The sequence below is a fragment of the Argopecten irradians genome, chromosome 8, assembly GCF_041381155.1.
Source record: "Argopecten irradians isolate NY chromosome 8, Ai_NY, whole genome shotgun sequence".
Taxonomy (NCBI): Eukaryota; Metazoa; Mollusca; class Bivalvia; order Pectinida; family Pectinidae; genus Argopecten; species Argopecten irradians.
In genome coordinates, this window is record NC_091141.1 from 18,751,405 (window position 1) to 18,774,857 (window position 23,453).

Below are 23,453 nucleotides of genomic sequence, written 5' to 3' on the forward strand. Positions count from 1 at the left end.
CAATACGATGTAAGTACACACCCCTCTAACATACAATACGATGTGTAAGTACACACCCCTCTAACATACAATACGATGTAAGTACACACCCCTCTAACATACAATACGATGTAAGTACACACCCCTCTAACATACAATACGATGTAAGTACACACCCCTCTAACATACAATACGATGTAAGTACACACCCTCTCTAACATACAATACGATGTAAGTACACACCCCTCTAACATACAATACGATGTAAGTACACACCCCTCTAACATACAATACGATGTAAGTACACACCCCTCTAACATACAATACGATGTAAGTACACACCCCTCTAACATACAATACGATGTAAGTACACACCCCTCTAACATACAATACGATGTAAGTACACACCCCTCTAACATACAATACGATGTAAGTACACACCCCTCTAACATACAATACGATGTAAGTACACACACCCCTCTAACATACAATACGATGTAAGTACACACCCCTCTAACATACAATACGATGTAAGTACACACCCCTCTAACATACAATACGATGTAAGTACACACCCCTCTAACATACAATACGATGTAAGTACACCCCCTCTAACATACAATACGATGTAAGTACACACCCCTCTAACATACAATACGATGTAAGTACACACCCCTCTAACATACAATACGATGTAAGTACACACCCCTCTAACATACAATACAATGTAAGTACACACACCCCTCTAACATACAATACGATGTAAGTACACACCCCTCTAACATACAATACGATGTAAGTACACACCCCTCTAACAATACAATACGATGTAAGTACACACCCCCTCTAACATACAATACGATGTAAGTACACACCCCTCTAACATACAATACGATGTAAGTACACACCCCTCTAACATACAATACGATGTAAGTACACACACCCCTCTAACATACAATACGATGTAAGTACACACCCCTCTAACATACAATACGATGTAAGTACACACCCCTCTAACATACAATACGATGTAAGTACACACCCCTCTAACATACAATACGATGTAAGTACACACCCCTCTAACATACAATACGATGTAAGTACACACCCCTCTAACATACAATACGATGTAAGTACACACCCCTCTAACATACAATACGATGTAAGTACACACCCCTCTAACATACAATACGATGTAAGTACACACCCCTCTAACATACAATACGATGTAAGTACACACCCCTCTAACATACAATACGATGTAAGTACACACCCCTCTAACATACAATACGATGTAAGTACACACCCCTCTAACATACAATACGATGTAAGTACACACCCCTCTAACATACAATACGATGTAAGTACACACCCCTCTAACATACAATACGATGTAAGTACACACCCCTCTAACATACAATACGATGTAAGTACACACCCCTCTAACATACAATACGATGTAAGTACACACCCCTCTAACATACAATACGATGTAAGTACACACCCCTCTAACATACAATACGATGTAAGTACACACCCCTCTAACATACAATACGATGTAAGTACACACCCCTCTAACATACAATACGATGTAAGTACACACCCCTCTAACATACAATACGATGTAAGTACACACCCCTCTAACATACAATACGATGTAAGTACACACCCCTCTAACATACAATACGATGTAAGTACACACCCCTCTAACATACAATACGATGTAAGTACACACCCCTCTAACATACAATACGATGTAAGTACACACCCCTCTAACATACAATACGATGTAAGTACACACCCCTCTAACATACAATACGATAAGTACACCCCTCTAACATACAATACGATGTAAGTACACACCCCTCTAACATACAATACGATGTAAGTACACACCCCTCTAACATACAATACGATGTAAGTACACACCCCTCTAACATACAATACGATGTAAGTACACACCCCTCTAACATACAATACGATGTAAGTACACACCCCTCTAACATACAATACGATGTAAGTACACACCCCTCTAACATACAATACGATGTAAGTACACACCCCTCTAACATACAATACGATGTAAGTACACACCCCTCTAACATACAATACGATGTAAGTACACACCCCTCTAACATACAATACGATGTAAGTACACACCCCTCTAACATACAATACGATGTAAGTACACACCCCTCTAACATACAATACGATGTAAGTACACACCCCTCTAACATACAATACGATGTAAGTACACACCCCTCTAACATACAATACGATGTAAGTACACACCCCTCTAACATACAATACGATGTAAGTACACACCCCTCTAACATACAATACGATGTAAGTACACACCCCTCTAACATACAATACGATGTAAGTACACACCCCTCTAACATACAATACGATGTAAGTACACACCCCTCTAACATACAATACGATGTAAGTACACACCCCTCTAACATACAATACGATGTAAGTACACACCCCTCTAACATACAATACGATGTAAGTACACACCCCTCTAACATACAATACGATGTAAGTACACACCCCTCTAACATACAATACGATGTAAGTACACACCCCTCTAACATACAATACGATGTAAGTACACACCCCTCTAACATACAATACGATGTAAGTACACACCCCTCTAACATACAATACGATGTAAGTACACACCCCTCTAACATACAATACGATGTAAGTACACACCCCTCTAACATACAATACGATGTAAGTACACACACCCCTCTAACATACAATACGATGTAAGTACACACCCCTCTAACATACAATACGATGTAAGTACACACCCCTCTAACATACAATACGATGTAAGTACACACCCCTCTAACATACAATACGATGTAAGTACACACCCCTCTAACATACAATACGATGTAAGTACACACCCCTCTAACATACAATACGATGTAAGTACACACCCCTCTAACATACAATACGATGTAAGTACACACCCCTCTAACATACAATACGATGTAAGTACACACCCCCTAACATACAATACGATGTAAGTACACACCACTCTAACATACAAAACGATGTAAGTACACACCCCTCTAACATACAATACGATGTAAGTACACACCCCTCTAACATACAATATGATGTAAACTCTCCTCTAACATTCAATAGTACGATAAAATGCATCCAACTGTTTTAATAATAGTTCTATTAGCAGTAATAGGAGCACACTCGTGATTTTAAGAAGAAAAAACCCATCAATTGTAGCTCTAAGGACGTCACCATTTTCTGTGTAAACGTCTATTGAGCTACAATATTGCAGCTATCCTTCTGATAAAGCAATGCTAGAAATACAAGAAAAGGCACATAAGTGTGAACTGTTGACCTTGATAAGGGTTCTCAAAAAATTGTCATACTGCAGTTTGTCTGTGTCTAATTACTGCATAGCCTGACTATTCACCACGTGTATGTATACTTTGTGTTTGTTTTGTGTATAGTTGTTTTTGTATGTTTTGTGTATGTTTTGTGTATGTTTTATGTATATTTTTTATATATTTTGTGTACAGTGTGTGTAAGTTTTTTGTATGTTTTGTGTATATGCTGTGTATAGTTTGTGTATATTTTGTGTATGTTTTGTGTATAGTTTGTGCAAGTTTCTTGTATGTTTTGTGAATGTATATTTTGTGTATGTTTTGTGTGTAGTTTGTATAATTTTTTTTGTATATTTTGTGTATGTATATTTTTTTATATGTTTTGTGTATGTGTTGTGTATATTTTGTGTATGTGTTGTGTGTATTTGTGTATGTGTTGTGTATAAGTTTTGTATATTTTTTGTATATTTTGTGTATGTTTTGTGTATACGTTAAATTGTGTATAATTTGTGTATGTGTTGTGTATATTTTGTGTATATGTGGTGTATATTTTGTGTATTTGTTGTGTATAAGTTGTGTATGTGTTGTGTATATTTTGTGTTTGTTTTCGTGTATGTGTTGTGTATATTTTGTGTATGTTTTGTGTATGTGTTGTGTATATTTTGTGTATGTTTTGTGTATGTGTTGTGTATATTTTGTGTATGTTTTGTGTATATGTTTTGTATATTTTGTGTATGTGTTGTGTATATGTTTTGTGTATATGTGGTGTATATTTTATGTATGTTTTGTGTATGTTTTGTATATTTTGTGTATGTGTTGTGTATTTTTTGTGAATGTTTTGTGTATGTGTTGTGTATAAGTTGTGTATTTATGTGTTGTGTATAAGTTGTGTATTTTTTGTGAATGTGTTGTGTATGTGTTGTGTATATTTTGTGTATGTTTTGTGTATATTTTGTGTATATGTTGTGTATTTTTTGTGAATTTGTTGTGTATATTTTGAGTATGTTTTGTGTATATTTTGTGTATGTGTTGTGTATTTTTTGTGATTGTTTTGTATATGTGTTGTGTATATTTTGAGTATGTTTTGTGTATATTTTTTGTATTTGTTGTGTATTTTTTGTGTATGTGTTGTGTATATTTTTAATATGTTTTAATATGTGTTGTGTATATTTTGTGTATGTTTTATGCATGTTTCCGTGTATGTGTTGTGTATATTTTGTGTATGTGTTGTGTATTTTTTGTGTATGTTTTGTGTATATTTCGAGTATGTGTTGTGTATATTCCAGAGCTGTAGTAGGCGCCTAGAAGAGTACACCAAGTCTAATCTAGTGTTTATTGGAGGAATAGGACTCGGACTCTGTTGTATTCAGGTAACAAACATTTGTATCTTAAAGTCAAATGGATTGTACTAAAAATAATAATTTAATTAATGCAAATGATCTCACTTTTAAACAGATCCAGTTAACAGGTATGGACAAATGTGTTGTAGATCTTAGGTGTTATGCTAAAGCTATGTATATATATATATATAGTATGATTATCGTAATTACTTTTAAAAACTGCTGTTATTTTTCCAGATATTTGGAATAATATTCTCATGCTGTTTGGTAAGGAAAATCAAGGACAATATGATAAAGCACCACTACTGATTATCAGGGGAGACAACTCTGTTTGAACACACCACTACTGATTATCAGTGAAGACAACTCTGTTTGAAAACACCACTACTGATTATCAGTGAAGACAACTCTGTTTGAAAACACCACTACTGATTATCAGTGAAGACAACTCTGTTTGAACACACCACTACTGATTATCAGTGAAGACAACTCTGTTTGAAAACACCACTACTGATTATCAGTGAAGACAACTCTGTTTGAAAACACCACTACTGATTATCAGTGAAGACAACTCTGTTTGAAAACACCACTACTGATTATCAGTGAAGACAACTCTGTTTGAACACACCACTACTGATTATCAGTGAAGACAACTCTGTTTGAAAACACCACTACTGATTATCAATGAAGACAACTCTGTTTGAACACACCACTACTGATTATCAGGGGAGAAACTCTGTTTGAACACAAGCAGCCGGGACAGGATCTGTGTGGCATGTTGACAGAAAGTTTGAACAAGTTAACAGACCATGGAGGGGTTCGCAATATACAAACTTTGAGTTTGATTATCATAAAACTATTTTCTTGAAAGATTTTTAAATATTTTAAAGTGTGATATAGAAAGATCTGAAGTTTTGGATATGATTTTTTACACAATTACATATAAATATTAATGGGTAGTTTTTACAAGGGAATTTTCCTGATGGTGATTTAAGTCTTAAAAAGTAAAAAAGATATGGACGCCTATTTATCAGCTTGAACATTGACCTCTAATCTTACATTGACAACCTTGAACTTAATGAATTGACAATTAGCCCATTAAACTTATGTGACCTCCTGACATTTTGATGAAGGCCAGATCTCTCGTAAGACCATCACTGACAATGATCATCACACAGAGAGATTGTTTCACTAAACCCTTTATTATGTTCTGTCTAAGGAAAGGTAACTCTGGTACATGTAGTAGTATCATTATATCTTAGGCTGAAATTACAGTATGGATATTTTAAAGCACAAAACAATAAGATATGAAATGTCCTCACTATACCTTAAAGATGTACTTTGCACTTTGTCTGGAAAAAATGCAAAAAGAGGAGAGAGAAAACCAAACATCCTCTACATGTTTTTGCTATTATCTCATCACTGCATATTTTCTTTATTGCAAGTTTCCTTTGTTGTGTGGCAGATCCTTCAGACAAAGAGTCAAGGGTCAGTGAATTTATAAATTGGCCAGTTATTTATTTTATACTTTTAAACTTATTTAACTATTCAATTATTGTAAGTTTTTTAGGAAGTTTGTGTAAGTTTTAAGAAATTCCAGACAATATTGTATACTGAATCAGTGTTTTATTTATGCTTTATATAAAAAAAATGTTTTTATTATCTGATATACATAATGAGTCAGATCTGATTTAGTATAATATGTAATGTTAAGTTGTGATAAACTGCCAGTTGTGTGCCCTGAATGTATCTGATACAAATTATTTACACTATGCAGTTGTGAAATTTTACATGAATTGTAATTTATTCCTGAGGATTATAATAATTTTATCATAACATTAAGATGTGCATTCCATTTGAAAAGTCGTGGTTACATAATGTGTATCATTTTACAACTTGTATGTGCATAAGTAACTCCTTTGTTTAGTTTCAACTTCAGGCTGACCACCAGACCCAAAGACTAGGTAATATCCCCCTAGCTTGTAACTTCAGGCATATTGTTTCTTTATGGTTGGAATTATACTAGTCATCGAAACATTACTTTAGGAACATTCACTGGTTGTGTAACCTTACAAAAATCAGGCACTTTGAAAGACAGAAAATATCAAGCCAAATTTTATTGGTAATTTTTAGTGTTTTAGAAACTGGTGGTCAGTTTATATTTAAACACTTCCATATATCCTTCTCATTCCTATTTCACTCTGTTTCCCATCAAGAGATTGGTATTTTGATTTTATATATTGTTCCAATATGATGTTATTGTAACTAATATCTCTGTGGACATCTCTCAATTTATAAAATATTCAAATGGTTTAACCAAAGTGGTTATGACATATTTCATTTTTAGCTCACCTGGCTCATCTGCATTTATGTTGAATATGTAGCTTACTATGTATATTATATCAATTTTGAGTTAAAATCTAGACAAATTATAGAACTATGTCTCAAACATACGGCCCTTTACTGAAGACGTTCCTAATGTACACATTACTTCATGAATGATTTATTGACTGTAAGCTATAAATCATGGCTGACACAAACAGTTTATCTTTAACTATAAAACGAATCCAACTGGAACATATGAACTTATTTGACTGGCTTAATCTGTCCTACTTGAACTCTAAAAACAGTTGGCTAAACATGTGAGATGGATGAAGAACATGAAGTTAATAGAATTTATTAAAAATCTACATATAGGGCAACAAAAGCAGGATGCCAGTGTTGTGATGGGAAACATTTCCCTATTGAAGCATAGTTTTAAATTTTAATTATCTTTATGGGTGGATACAAATAATCTAGTCAATAAATGTTTATCATCCTCTGTTTTAGACTGTTAAGATGTTTTAGTTCTTTGTAGATGTTTTAGTTCTTTGTAGATGTTTTACTTCTATGTAGATATGTTTTAGTTCTTTGGATGTTATAGAATTGTAAAGTGTACAGGGAATCTTATAAACAACCATACACTAGACAAGTTCTCTGTTATTTACTAGACTAAGTGTATTCATATAATTCATTCTTCAGATACTGTACGACATGAAATATTTGTGTGTTTGGAGATTTGATTTCATTTCATGGATATAATTAGTTACACAGTTTGTTAGTGACCTAATACGGAAAAATATTGGGTCTAAAATAAACTTGAATTGGGTGAGGGGAAGCCAAGCCTGATAAAGTTTATTTTAGACCAAATATTTTTCCGTATTAGGTCACTAACAAACTGTGTAGCGAATTTATCCCGTCGAAGACCCTTTCAATGAAGTAACTGCAAAAGCATCATTTACTGAGTATGGAAACCAAAACGACTCAAAACTTAAAACAATTTTCATCTCATTGAAGACTCGAATGCATTGTCATGCTCCATTTCTGTTAAATGATACTAAATAAGTGTTGCCGATTTTGGTTTGCTTTGAAAATGATCATCAGCGCTATCATTCAAATATTTTTTCTCCATCTCATTGAATGCCTTCGTTACGAAGCGTTACTTGACCACCATCTTGTTGCTTATGACGTTGCCGCGGTGGCCGAGTGGTTAAGATGTACCGACATATTACCACATGCCCTCCACCTCTGGGTCGCGAGTTCGAATCCCATGTGGGGCAGTTGCCAGGTACTGGCCGCTGATCGGTGGTTTTTCTCCGGGAATTCGGGCTTTCCTCCACCAACAAACCTGGCACGTCCTTAAATGACCCTGGCTGTTAATAGGACGTTAAACTAATCAAACATCTTGTTGCTTATGACGTTAGGGGCAAAGAACAATAACTCTATCGTCCAAACCTGATACGATTTCTACTTACCTGATACGACTATATCTTGGATATCATGTGACGTCATTTCAACCACTAGGAATACAAGATACTTGCCTGAGGCGGGATAAAGAAATATACATGGTTAGCCTATGGAACAACACTGACAATACTATATATAAAATTTGTTGGTTTTATAATGAAATTTTCTACATAACAAACATTTCATGTTCTAAAGTTATCTGATTCACTATAGATGTCACCCATGTGAGTTTTGTGTGTCGCTAGTGTGTGTTGACTCGAGAGATGTTCAACAGTCAACACATGTACAAACAGTTGTAATAACTGAGGATAATGCAGCAAAATGTCAACCCATTTCTATTTCTTTTTAAACATATTTTAACTTTATATCTATAGGTATTTTGGGGTTGTGTGAATATCTTTACTCCTAGGTATTTTGTGTTGTGTGAAAAAGGGTTTCCTGAATATTTTATGAAACTTTACTTGGAATTGTATTCAATGTAGTTTGTATGTTATATCTATGAACAAGTTTAATAGAACCTACTAGTTAATTGTCCCTTGTGTTTCTAGTAGTCTGTAATGTGTTCAAGATCATTGAAATATTATTATAGTCAGTAGCGCTTTAGTAGTACATAATGTGTCCAAGATCATTGAACAGTTCAATGTTGATTCTGTATAGCGTAGTTAATAGTATATCATTTATGTAAACATCTTGTTCAGTCTAGATCTGCAGACCTTGGTGAGGTTTGTTTAACATTGATGTATTCTCAGATAATTAGATGCCCATTATATTGATAGTGTATTAGTTTGTTTAACATTGTGTTGTATGTCTCGATTGACTTTTTTTTTGGCATTTAAACTAACAATTTAATCTGTATTAATGTACCATTAGCTAACTTTTCATGGTTTGTATGATGGAATCATTCCACTGGACATAGCATTATTCCACAGGACGTACATTCATCAGCATGATACCTAAAATGATTTGTGTACTGATTCAGCAAGAGTGCAATAAATTAACTACATACAATGTAAATTGATTTGAGTTAACAATGCTTCCATTGTTCGTACAGTTTCTATAAATTAATGAGGAAATCATTGTATATCATTTACATCATGTGTATAAAATTAAAACAATGAAAACATTCATTTTACTTCCTCACATTGACTAATACGTTGTGTTTCAGTTATTGAAACTGACAAAGTGCCATAAACCTGAAGATTTAAAACAGATCTTTGTTGTGTAGACCTAATGTATGCAGCAGACAGTATGTTTTTGTACACTTTGTGTATACAATTCACCACCTATACCATCATGCTGATTTGTGTCACCATAAATATGATAACATCATGATCAAAGATATCATCTTCGGAATATCTCATAATTGACCTCTGTATATATACAATTTAGTTGATAATATTATTTTTGAGAATTTTAATTTCACTAAATTCACAGATCCACAAAAAGTTGAAAAATCTAATACCTCACAAAATGAATAAAACAACAACAATAGTTTTATTAATCACATTCTGTCATGCACGTAAATGAGGCTTTTAGAGAATCAAAGGTTTTTCACAAAAATAAAACCCCATAATTAACTTCCAAACGGAAAATTGCTAAATTATACACCCTGGGAAATTTAACCACTTTATATTATATTAACATTGTAATTACACGTCTCATAACAAATTTCTGCTACATCTTAGAAGTTGATTTACAATTAATGATCAATATTTATTGATATATAAACTATTGGTGCTACAATGAACTCACCAAATACAAAAACCGCCACATCAAGAAAGTGTGCTCCGTTCGATTTGTATTATAGATTTTTGTGTGATGAAATACACATTATTCACATTATTGACGACATTATTAAATCTTGATGGAATCTACCAAAAGGGTCAACTGTCATTTTATAGTCTCAGTTTAAGTAAAGGTCAAGGTCATGACTAAAAATTTATATTTCATCAAAGGTCAAAGACCAAGGAGGAAAACCCAGGTTAGACTGTAACGGTTTTGGTCTAAATCATGTTACATGTAATAGCATGATCATGATATTAATGAGATATTAGAATACCATTAGGTAAAGTGAATGGCCATTTCTTGCCACATTTTAAACGACATCCACTATACAGGTATATTCCATGACATTCTGGTGTTAGACTCGTTAGTTTTACTTGCTAAATTATTGTTTTATTGAAAGGTATTTTATGTTGTTTTAATACAAATTCAATGCAATGTGTATTTCTTCAAAAGTATTGATCATGAATATTTTGTGATAACCAATCATCATGCACTGCTTCCTTGATCCCAATTCAGGATCAGAATCAGGACTTTCAGTTATTTTCTGTAAGCAATACCATCTTCATAGCCTATAAGGGATTATTTCTGACCTACAGAAAATTCATAGATGTATCTTCAGATATCAGAATTTATAGCAGTACTTGTCAAAGATTCAATGTTTTGTCGCATTTCAACATTCTCATAAAGCATGAGATAAATTTCAAATAGCATACTGAATTATGGTATCATTTGTCTTGACACCTTTACAAAACTCGTTAATACCTGGTAAAATCCTATGATAAGGTTGAGAAATCTTTTTGAAAGAGATTTCCTTAATTTCAAGGTAACGAAAGTCGGATATCATGGAACTCTTCTTAAAATATTAGCCCAGATTAATAAAGTTTCTTTAGGAAGCAGGTCAACGTTTGTTATTTTTCCTTAACTTTGAAGGTTGTAAAGGAATCTCTAGGTCCTACTTTGTGTAAATTATTTTTTGTATATGTTGATTATTTAATAAAATGTTTCATAAGAATTCCAGTTTGTGCTTGTATTATTCAATGTTTCATTATTAAATGATATATAAATGTTACAAAAGAGTATGGCTCTCTTCACAGAAAACCATCACGAATCTAACCCTGGGACAACAGTGACCAAGTGAAGCGTTTCAAGAGGCTGTGGTGGCCGAGTGGTTAAGATGTCATGACATATTACCACAAGCCTTCCACCTATAGGTCACAAGTTCGAATCTCATGTGGAGCATGTACTGTCCGTTGGTAGGTGGGTTTTCTCTGGGTATTCTGGTTTTCCTCCACCATCAAACCTGGCATGTCCTTAAATGACCCTGGCTGTTAATAGAACGCAAAACCAAACCAAAGTTTCAAGATACTCGAACAAATTACCACTAGCCCTGTATATCAGGATAAGAATCCACATCTACAGCTACAGGCAGTTGTCAGGTACATGTACCACACACATTTCAGCCGAGAGATGCCAACATTAAAATATTGTTGCAAATATGACCCCAGCTGTTTGATTACTCTGTGATATTAACAATGACTTTAGAAGAATCAAGAGATGAAATCTAAATTCCAATGTTTGGTCATTCTCATCGTCAGAGACCCAGAGGTGATCATACATTACGATACTCTAATCATTGTAGAGCGACAGGTGATCACACTGCACTACGTTACTCTCAACGTTGTAGAAGGTGATCAAATTACACTACGCTACTGTCATTGTCGTAGACCCACAGGTGATCACACTGCACTACGCTACTCTCAACGTTGTAGAAGCTAGGTGATCGCATTACACTACGCTACTCTCTTTGTCGCAGACCCACAGGTGATCACACTGCACTACGCTACTCTCAACGTTGTAGAAGGTGATCAAATTACACTACGCTACTCTCATCGTCGTAGACCCACAGGTGATCGCATTACACTATGCTACTCTCATCGTTGTAGACCCACAGGTGATCGCATTACACTACGCTACTCTCATTGTCGTAGACCCACAGGTGATCACACTGCACTACGCTACTCTCAACGTTGTAGAAGCTAGGTGATCGCATTGTAGACCCACAGGTGATCACACTGCACTATGCTACTCTCAACGTTGTAGACAGGTGATCAAATTACACTACGCTACTCTCATTGTCGTAGACCCACAGGTGATCACACTGCACTACGCTACTCTCAACGTTGTAGAAGGTGATCAAATTACACTATGCTACTCTGATTGTCGTAGACCCACAGGTGATCGCACTACACTACGCTACTCTCATCGTTGTAGACCCACAGGTGATCGCATTACACTATACTACTCTGATCGTCGTAGACCCACAGGTGATCACACTACACTATGCTACTCTCATCATTGTAGACCCACAGGTGATCGCATTACACTATGCTACTCTGATCGTCGTAGACCCACAGGTGATCGCATTACACTATGCTGCTCTCATCGTCGTAGACCCACAGGTGATCGCATTACACTATGCTACTCTCATCGTTGTAGACCCACAGGTGATGCATCGCATTACGACTACGCTACTCTCATTGTCGTAGACCCACAGGTGATCACACTTACACTACGCTACTCTCATCGTTGTAGACCCACAGGTGATCGCATTACACTACGCTACTCTCATTGTCGCAGACCCACAGGTGATCACACTGCATTACGCTACTCTCAACGTTGTAGACCCAGGTGATCAAATTACACTACGCTACTCTCATCGTTGTAGACCCACAGGTGATCGCATTACACTACGCTACTCTGATCATCGTAGACCCACAGGTGATCGCATTACACTACGCTACTCTGATCATCGTAGACCCACAGGTGATCACACTACACTATGCTACTCTGATTGTCGTAGATCCACAGAGATTGGACTATACACTACACTACTCTGATTGTTGTAGACCCACAGGTGATCACACTGCACACTACGCTACTCTCAACGTGTAGACCACAGGTGATCGCATTACACTATGCTACTCTCTGATTGTTGTAGACCCACAGGTGATCGCATTACACTATGCTACTCTGATCGTTGTAGACCTACAGGTGATCGCATTACACTATGCTACTCTGATTGTTGTAGACCCACAGGTGATCCATTACACTATGCTACTCTGATTGTTGTAGACCCACAGGTGATCGCATTACACTATGCTACTCTGATTGTCGTAGATCCACAGGTGATCGCATTACACTATGCTACTCTGATCGTTGTAGACCCACAGGTGATCGCATTACACTATGCTACTCTGATGTCGTAGACCCACAGGTGATCGCATTACACTATGCTACTCTCATTGTCGTAGACCCACAGGTGATCGCATTACACTATGCTACTCTGATCGTTGTAGACCCACAGGTGATCGCACATACACTATGCTACTCTGATCGTTGTAGACCCACAGGTGATCGATAACTATGCTACTCTATTGGACACACATTACACTATGCTACTCTGATCGTCGTAGACCCACAGGTGATCGCATTACACTATGCTACTCTGATCGTTGTAGACCCACAGGTGATTGGACTACACTACGCTACTCTGATTGTTGTAGACCCACAGGTGATTGCATTACACTACATGCTACTCTGATCGTTGTAGACCCACAGGTGATCGACATACACTACGCTACTCTGATTCGTTGTAGACCCACAGGTGATTGCATTACACTATGCTACTCTGATCGTTGTAGACCCACAGGTGATCGCATTACACTATGCTACTCTGATTGTTGTAGACCTACAGGTGATCGCATTACACTATGCTACTCTGATTGTTGTAGACCCACAGGTGATCGCATTACACTATGCTACTCTGATTGTCGTAGACCCACAGGTGATCCCATTACACTATGCTACTCTGATTGTTGTAGACCCACAGGTGATCGCATTACACTATGCTACTCTGATCGTTGTAGACCCACAGGTGATCGCATTACACTATGCTACTCTCATCGTTGTAGACCCACAGGTGATCACATTACACTACGCTACTCTGATTGTTGTAGACCCACAGGTGATTGCATTACACTATGCTACTCTGATCGTTGTAGACTCACAGGTGATTGGACTATACTACGCTACTCTGATTGTTGTAGACCCACAGGTGATCGCATTACACTATGCTACTCTCATCGTCGTAGACCCACAGGTGATCGCATTACACTATGCTACTCTGATCGTCGTAGACCCACAGGTGATCGCATTACACTATGCTACTCTGATCGTTGTAGACCCACAGGTGATCGCATTACACTATGCTACTCTGATCATTGTAGACCCACAGGTGATCGCATTACACTATGCTACTCTCATCGTCGTAGACCCACAGGTGATCGCATTACACTATGCTACTCTCATCGTCGTAGACCCACAGGTGATCGCATTACACTATGCTACTCTCATCGTTGTAGACCCACAGGTGATCGCATTACACTATGCTACTCTCATCGTCGTAGACCCACAGGTGATCGCATTACACTATGCTACTCTCATCGTTGTAGACCCACAGGTGATCGCATTACACTATGCTACTCTCATCGTCGTAGACCCACAGGTGATCGCATTACACTACGCTACTCTCATCGTTGTAGACCCACAGGTGATCGCATTACACTACGCTACTCTGATCATCGTAGACCCACAGGTGATCACACTACACTATCTCTAAGGTGACTCATGCTACTCTATCGTGTAGACCCACAGGTGATCACATTACACTATGCTACTCTGATGTCGTAGACCCACAGGTGATCACACTACACTACGCTACTCTGATCGTTGTAGACCCACAGGTGATCGCATTACACTATGCTACTCTGATTGTCGTAGACCCACAGGTGATCGCATTACACTATGCTACTCTGATTGTTGTAGACCCACAGGTGATCCATTACACTATGCTACTCTGATTGTCGTAGACCACAGGTGATCGCATTACACTATGCTACTCTGATTGTTGTAGACCTACAGGTGATCGCATTACACTATGCTACGCTACTCTGATCGTTGTAGACCTACAGGTGATCGCATTACACTATGCTACTCTGATTGTCGTAGACCAACAGGTGATCCCATTACACTATGCTACTCTGATTGTTGTAGACCTACAGGTGATCGCATTACACTATGCTACTCTGATTGTGGTAGACCTACAGGTGATCGCATTACACTACACTACTCTAATTGTCGTAGATCCACAGGTGATCGCATTACACTATGCTACTCTGATCGTTGTAGACCCACAGGTGATCGCATTACACTATGCTACTCTGATTGTTGTAGACCCACAGGTGATCGCATTACACTATGCTACTCTGATCGTTGTAGACCCACAGGTGATCGCATTACACTATGCTACTCTGATTGTTGTAGACCCACAGGTGATCGCATTACACTATGCTACTCTGATTGTTGTAGACCCACAGGTGATTGCATTACACTATGCTACACTGATCGTTGTAGACTCACAGGTGATTGGACTATACTACACTAGCTACTCTGATTGTTGTAGACCCACAGGTGATCGCATTACACTATGCTACTCTGATCGTTGTAGACCCACAGGTGATCGACATTATACTATGCTACTCTGATCGTTGTAGACCCACAGGTGATTGGACTACACTATGCTACTCTGATTGTCGTAGACCCACAGGTGATCACATTACACTACGCTACTCTGATCGTTGTAGACCCACAGGTGATCGCATTACACTATGCTACTCTGATCGTTGTAGACCCACAGGTGATTGGACTACACTACGCTACTCTGATCGTTGTAGACCCACAGGTGATTGGACTATACTACGCTACTCTGATCGTCGTAGATCCACAGGTGATTGCATTACATTATGCTACTCTGATCGTTGTAGACCCACAGGTGATTGGACTACACTACGCTACTCTGATCGTCGTAGACCCACAGGTGATAACACTACACTACGCTACTCTGATCGTTGTAGACCCACAGGTGATCATTACACTATGCTACTCTGATCGTTGTAGACCCACAGGTGATACATTACACTATGCTACTCTGATCGTTGTAGATCCACAGGTGATACATTACACTATGCTACTCTGATCGTTGTAGACCCACAGGTGATCGCATTACACTATGCTACTCTGATCGTCGTAGACCCACAGGTGATCGCATTACACTATGCTACTCTGATCGTCGTAGACCCACAGGTGATCGCATTACACTATGCTACTCTCATCGTCGTAGACCCACAGGTGATCGCATTACACTATGCTACTCTCATCGTTGTAGACCCACAGGTGATCGCATTACACTACGCTACTCTGATCGTCGTAGACCCACAGGTGATTGGACTATACTGCACACACGCTACTCTCAACGTAGATCCACAGGTGATTGGACTATACTACGTCTACTCTGATTCGTCGTAGATCCACAGGTGATCGCATTACATTATGCTACCCTGATCGTTGTAGACCCACAGGTGATTGGACTATACTACGCTACTCTTTTATTGATTCTGATGAGTAAGTCTTTGATAAATTCTGGGGAGTAACTCTTTAATAAGTTCTGGGGAGTAACTCTTTGATTAACTCTAAAATGATAAACCTAATACAGGATTACACTTCACAATTATTTATTCAAAAATAATACAAAACAATTACTTCTACTATTTACATAAACAATCTTATAATTTACAGAACACTGATCAAGACTGTATTTGCATATTTCAGAGTTATCTGCACTTGCGGGTAGGTATTGATTGTGACGTCATGTGTTTGCGAGCATAGCGTCATACTTTTTGGGGAAAACGACGTGAATTGCGCTCACAAAATGATGACGTAACAATCGATACCTACCCGTAAGGGAGCTAACTCTGCAAATATCTAAAAATGCAAAGACAGAATATGCACAAATAGAAATATTACGTGTACCACAAAATCAATTCTTTTTCGTTGTTCACGTGAAACATTTTAACATTATAAATATATTTTTTTATGTTAGTACTGCATTATATTCAATTGAGTATGACAGGTTTTGTGGAGTTGACATACATTGAGTATCGATACCAGAGGGTTTATATACAGTGTATCTTAGTTCTACCAGACAGGTATCTATGGAGTTGACATACATTGAGAATTGAGACCAGAGGGTTTATACATCTGAGTTCTACCAGACAGGTTTTTATAGTTGACATACATTGGTTATCGATACCAGAGGGTTTATCTTACATCTTCATATGTCCTGCTCAGACAACTGGTATCCTTGCTGCTCTCTGGTTCTGTTCACTAATTATAGGAGATATCAAAGAGTATATAATTAGTTAATGTGACAAATTCTTCAGAATTGTATGACATAGATATATGGTATAACATGACACGTACAATGTACTAAAATGTTCGTACTTTATTTTCTGACTCTCAAATTTGTGTTAAAATATCAAACATGAATGAATATCATTGTATAAATAACCAATGTTTTGTCCCCTCGACAAAGTTACATTTTACCGGTAATTGTATGTCAGACCATGGTCATGCTTCACAAAATGGACAAGCTCTTAGATCCGCATACATGCACGTATCAGATAGATACTGTACATGTCAATATGATACCAAATCGAGAACTTCAACTGTTCGACACCTGTCCCCAGCATAATTGATTAATTATGCGCATACCCTATCAGGCTATTATTGAGAAATCACAATATCTAGCTTACCTGGTACGCACTAAATTTGAAATGACATACATTCTTTTGTTCTGTACCTACCTTCAAGAAATAATTTGTACATTATTGTGAAACTCCTAATGAAACAAAAATTTAACAGAATACATATCATTATTCAAATACAATACTAATACTACTATGTATTGTAAAACTAACAAGAGAAGATAAAACCTGATTGAACAAACTCTGATTACAATTGTACCTTGTCTGTTACATACAACAGTTATATCACTTTTTTTAATTTGTAAATTATTAATTAATCCAGTACTAAAACCTATAACTTAAAATGTCTTTTGTATCGATAGAATCTACTGATTGTCCTATCAAGGTTGTATAGATAGAATCTACTGATCATCCTATCAAGGTAATCAATTCTTGTATGGTTTCTGCCTTGTCCATGTACTGTACTTCCATGACAAACGTCTCCCCATCCATATAGAACATTTAGGTTATCTATTCCTGTATGGTTTCTGCCTCGTCCACGTACTGTACTTCCACGACAAACGTCTCCCCATCCATATCGAACATTTATGTTATCTATTCCTGTATGGTTTCTGCCTTGTCCACGTACTGTACTTCCATGACAAACGTCTCCCCATCCATATATAGAACATTTAGGTTATCTATTCCTGTATGGTTTCTGCCTCGTCCACGTACTGTACTTCCATGACAAACGTCTCCCCATCCACAGAGAACTGTTGTGGCAGGTGTTCCACAATCTGTTCTGTCGTACCGTCCTGCGAGACTTCTGTGATGACCATTCCGTCTTGCAGCGCCACCTGTGATGCGTCAATCATGGTCATGTTGCCACCCTCGCCCCCAGTTATACGTAAGCCTGGGACAACATGTTGTAGATTCCCTATAATTGTCGGGTGTTCCTCCTCGGCTATCTCCACGATGTTCTCCGAGTGACTAGCCACTGCCTGTTGTATGTTATCTATTCCAGAGCTATGATCACTCTCAGATATCATAATCGTTTTCTCTTGTGTGCTAACCAGACTGTTTGGAGCATCATGCTGCTGAAGTGATCCATCTACTTCTGATATCTGTACGGTTTGTTGAGATTTGAGATCTGCGGGTTTTTCACAGGACCCCTGTGTATTATTACCTTGGTCTGCATTAGTGATCATCTCCACCAAAGTCAGAAGACTGTTGGCGATGGAGTTTGAGATGTTTTCCTGGCCTGACTCCTTTTCCATCTCGGACACCTCTGTCGTTGCCACGTTACCATTTTCAATGACCTGAATTGTCTGTCCACTCTCGTCGACAATGACCACTCCACTGGAGGACTGTTCTATCTCCTCCACTGTCATACTCTTTTCCAATGCCTCCTCCTCCTCAGCCTGCTGTTTCTTCAGACGCTCCATCAATTCCCGCTTCTCTCTAATCTTACGCTTGTATTTAGGTTCGTCATCTGAATGTACACACATGTGCACCTCTAGATTCTGTGCCCGTAGAAATCCTTTGTCGCAGATTTTACAAGTGTAGGGCATTCCTTTGATATGGATATCTTTATGCTTCCTCAGTGTCTTAGCCTCCTTGAAGCTCTTGTGACAGATATCACACTCAAAAGGCTTCTCTCCAGAGTGTATTCTAAGATGTGCCATCAAATGAGCATTTTGTGTGAAAGCCCGACCACATTCATCGCATTTATAGGGTCGCTCTCCACTGTGGGTTCGCAAGTGCTTTTCCAAATGAGGTTTGGTGCGGAAACATTTCTGACATTGAAAACATTCATATGGTTTTTCGCCAGTGTGTGTGCGACGATGTTTGGGTAGTTGATTCTGTGTTGTGAAACATTTACCACAAATTTCACATTTGTATGGCCTTTCGCCAGTGTGGGTCCTCATGTGGACTTGCAGGTCGTCTTTACGACGGAAGTTCTTGGGACACATATTACACTGGAATGGCCTGGCTCCAGAGTGTATACTGGCATGGGAGATCAGGTTATGTTTGTATAGGAACTCTTTACCACAGACATCACACTTAGGCAGGGCTTCTCCGCTGTGGAACTTCATATGGGCCACTACGTGGGACTTTTTACGGAAGTGTTTGCCACAGTCCTCACAGCGGTATGGCCGGTTGTCAGCACTGTTGTTGATATTATAGATCTTGGGCTGGGGGTCAATCACCTTGTCATTTTGACTTTGTTGAGGAATGATATTGATCTGAAGGGACTTTTCGTCTGCGTTAACAGGTAACGGATTCTGGCTTGGTTGTTTGACAATGTTAGTTTCCTTTGTTGTTGTTGGCGCCATCGTCATTGCGTTGCCGACAACTACGAGTTTACGTCCACCCTGTTGCTGGTACTGTATGATGGCTGGCTGTAAACGTGGCGTCTGATTCTCGGTGTTATGATTGTTGTCAACCACTTCCTCTTCATTATTATCCAACAGTCGCTGACAATTCTGACAACGTGGGGGGTCTGTGCCATCACCATTGATTGACCGCTGACAGGTCTCACAGTTGCGAGGAACCTCTGGAAAAAGATGAAAAAATAAAGCGATTACTTCACAATTACTGATATATAAAATAATTATTACGTTTTATTCAGAAGCACAAAACAAAAACAGGTGTATTCAAGAGAGTGTAAATATATACCTTCACATAATCAGGTTACAGACAAGACATTGGCAATATTACACTTATTGACAATATTGTGACTAATTTAAATAATATAATTACATGAACGATAAGTCTGCAAGTTATAATCCAATGAGATATTTAGTTTAGAATTTGAATAAATTAATATAACAAAACAGTAAAGCTTTGTTCACAAAATTGTTTATATACTTTAATTTCGAGTAAGTGATGCACTAACTACTAAACAAATATTTATCAAGGCATTCACATGTACAGTTGACTTTTAATATTTACTATTCAAAAAGGAAATCATTCTTTCCTAACAGTTTAGATGTACTTGTTATACTAATAGTGTAACATGCCAAGGCTGAGGCTCGAACCAACAGAGCGGTCACAGGTGACCCGTCCAAGAGTGGGCCGCGCTCATGTTTGCTTAACTACGATACACAGTACTGACACTCATACGCACAGCCACAAAAGCTAGCTGATGGACAATACGGCTGAAATACCCATATCCATGTATCGTCACATTAACCCCCTTATCGACAAGCTTTGTCCCTAAGCTTTCATGGGTTCAACCTGGCATCCTCAGCACACACAACTGTCTCTGCTGTTGTTATAACGGTGCCACTTCATGACTAGAACCTCACTAGTCACAAACCAGTACCAGGAACATTGTGTTTCCTGTGCTGTCCGAGGGCACTCTACAGGATGCCAGGCAGTTTGCTGCCACCAAATGAAATGTGCCGAGGCCAGGACCTAAACCAACGGAGCTGTCGCTCATCCAAGAGTGGGTCGCGCTTACCGTTGCTGAGGTACGATACACAGAAGCGACACTCATCCGCATAGCCACAAAAGCCAGCTGGTGGACTACGCGGCTGAAATGCTCATATGTCCATTTGTCACATTAGTAATTCAAGTTATTCAAAACCCAAAAGTAAAATCACCAGATATCAAAACAGTGTCCTTCCATTTTGACCCACATTTGACCATGAGCTTTACCTCATCTGAATTCGAAACTGACCTGATCTGAGATTGTATACCCTTGCCTGAACTATGTAAAAGGTGAACAAACTTGACCTTAATTTCCTTGCATAACCTCTGACCCAACTTGATCTGAAGATGAGCCTTACTGTGTCTGGCCATAAGCCTAAGACTTTATCTCAGCTGATATAAAGGTGACTCATTCTGACTTACTAAACATGTACATCCTTATAATTACTTGACCTTTCCATTTGTTAAATGCTTTGAACTTTAACCTGACCTTTAGTATGTCCTTGATATATTGAACTGTGCCTTGCCCTATGACCTCTTGTCTTGGTTATAACACCTGAACATTTGGATGCAACTTATACCTTCTGTAATGATGGTCCATCCGTTGATTTGGAAGAAAGCATAAATAGCGATTTCCTGCTCTGGCGTGACCCTTAGTGACAGGAGGCGCGGCTCATTGGAGGTAGCTGTGGTAGTTACTTCCACAGTTGTCATGGTTACAAGTCTGTCACACTGTCATCAAGATTCTCTGAAAAAAAAAAAAAAAAAAAAATATATTTACATTGTATGTGTTTTTTTTAATATTTACAAACATTATCACATACATAAGTAAGGAATGAAGGTATATTTATCTTGTATAAGCAACATGCAGAGGTTGCTAATCTAAACCCGTTTTCATTTTGAATTTCAATAACGATATAACAATATTACATTTTATCAAGCAAAAGTGTAAATGTAACAGGAGAGGAGAAAATGTAGCGGCCAGACCGGGATTCAAACCCTGAACCCTCCGAACACTAGCCAAGTGCTCTACCGACTGAGCTACCTGGTCACCAATGATTGTTCCAGTCCAATCCTGCTATAATCCTCCCTCCCTTCTCGAAGTCTTCGCCCTCGAAGACACACGAGACCCTTCCAAACACCACCACCGTGGGTTATTTGGCTAAATTTTGTAACAGGAGAGGAGAAAATGTAGCGGCCAGTCCGGGATTCGAACCCAGGACCGACCGAACACTAGACGAGTGCTCAACCGACTGAGCTACCTCGTCACCGATGATCGACCCAGTCCAATCCCGCTACATAAATCAAGAACTCATGTAATCTAACGAATATTCTGAACTTTGTATTTCTCCGAGAACAAATTGCGTGTATTATCGAATTTTACATCCAGAATTTATATTGCATCATTGCTGTTTGTTTGTCAACATGACACTTATTTACATTACTGTAGCCTATTTATTTTGGACCTTTCGGGTACAACGTTCAATGAAATGAAACATAGTCTCTTAAAACTTAACACAAACATGCAGGTCTTTGCTTAAAATGAAAGTAAAGCGCATCGGAACCTCTCGTATATATATGTTTTCGACGAAGTGTGACCTGGAGGCACAAACACGTTCAAAACGGAAGAAATCAGCAAATCCTGTCCTCCATCTTGTTTTATATGTTCAAGGACAAAGTTTCCTTATCGACTATTGTTCTTTTCATAACCTAAAGATTGCCAAATATGAATCAAATGTGCATGTAACATAAAGCATTGGTTTATTTGGGGTTTTCGGAATAATACCTGCTTCGATTGGATCGAGGAGTCCGAAGGCCTCTTCCAGAAATTTGCTAAAACGGCGTGGCGCGTCTCCTTTGAGGGAAAGAACCGAGGCTGTCCGGTCACGACGTAATCTAGTCTTCAAGGCGTTTGTTTCAAATGATGACCAGCACAAGGGTAGTCGAAGCGTTTTTGCTACGTAGACATATAAATCGCAGGGGCTCCACACAGGAGAAACGAATCGCCGATATGAGAGGCTAGACGATAGGAAAATTTTGTTCATGTCTGTAAATCTGATGCTATCTAAATCTCTGGTTACAACAGAAACATGTTCTGGTTATATTTGTGACCGTCCTTAAAA

The 23,453-nt window shown here is 38.2% G+C and overlaps 2 protein-coding genes across 3 annotated transcripts in view; one reads left to right on the forward strand and one right to left on the reverse strand.

Annotated features, from left to right (window-relative positions):
• Positions 1–8,400, forward strand: part of LOC138329765 (CD151 antigen-like) — a 29,823-nt gene extending 21,423 nt beyond the window's left edge. Inside the window, exons 5-7 of the mRNA XM_069277055.1 lie at positions 3,091–3,118; positions 4,631–4,714; positions 4,922–8,400. Of these exons, the coding sequence (XP_069133156.1) occupies positions 3,091–3,118; positions 4,631–4,714; positions 4,922–4,993 (184 nt within the window). The 3' untranslated portion in view covers positions 4,994–8,400. The remainder of the gene's footprint in view (positions 1–3,090; positions 3,119–4,630; positions 4,715–4,921) is intronic.
• Positions 8,401–16,867: 8,467 nt separating this feature from the next.
• Positions 16,868–23,244, reverse strand: LOC138329586 (zinc finger protein ZFP2-like). 2 transcript variants are annotated; one of them, XM_069276670.1, is made up of 3 exons: positions 23,117–23,244; positions 21,912–22,078; positions 16,868–20,452 (listed from the first exon to the last, which is right to left on the reverse strand). In XM_069276670.1, exons 2-3 carry the CDS (start codon positions 22,042–22,044, stop codon positions 18,597–18,599), a joined length of 1,989 nt encoding a protein of 662 aa, XP_069132771.1. In that variant the 5' UTR covers positions 22,045–22,078; positions 23,117–23,244; the 3' UTR covers positions 16,868–18,596. The 2 variants fall into 2 exon arrangements, with proteins under 2 accessions (XP_069132771.1, XP_069132772.1); XM_069276671.1 differs by lacking the exon at positions 23,117–23,244 and adding an exon at positions 22,896–23,042.
• Between the last annotated feature and the right edge of the window lie 209 nt (positions 23,245–23,453).

Excerpts from the sequence above, each read along its gene's own strand:
- LOC138329586 (XM_069276670.1), bottom strand. The coding sequence starts at position 22,044 with ATGACAACTGTGGAAGTAACTACCACAGCTACCTCCAATGAGCCGCGC. Across the intron at positions 20,453-21,911 it reads ATGGACCATCATTACAGAAG|AGGTTCCTCGCAACTGTGAG; the intron begins GTATAAGTTGCA and ends ATCTTTTTCCAG.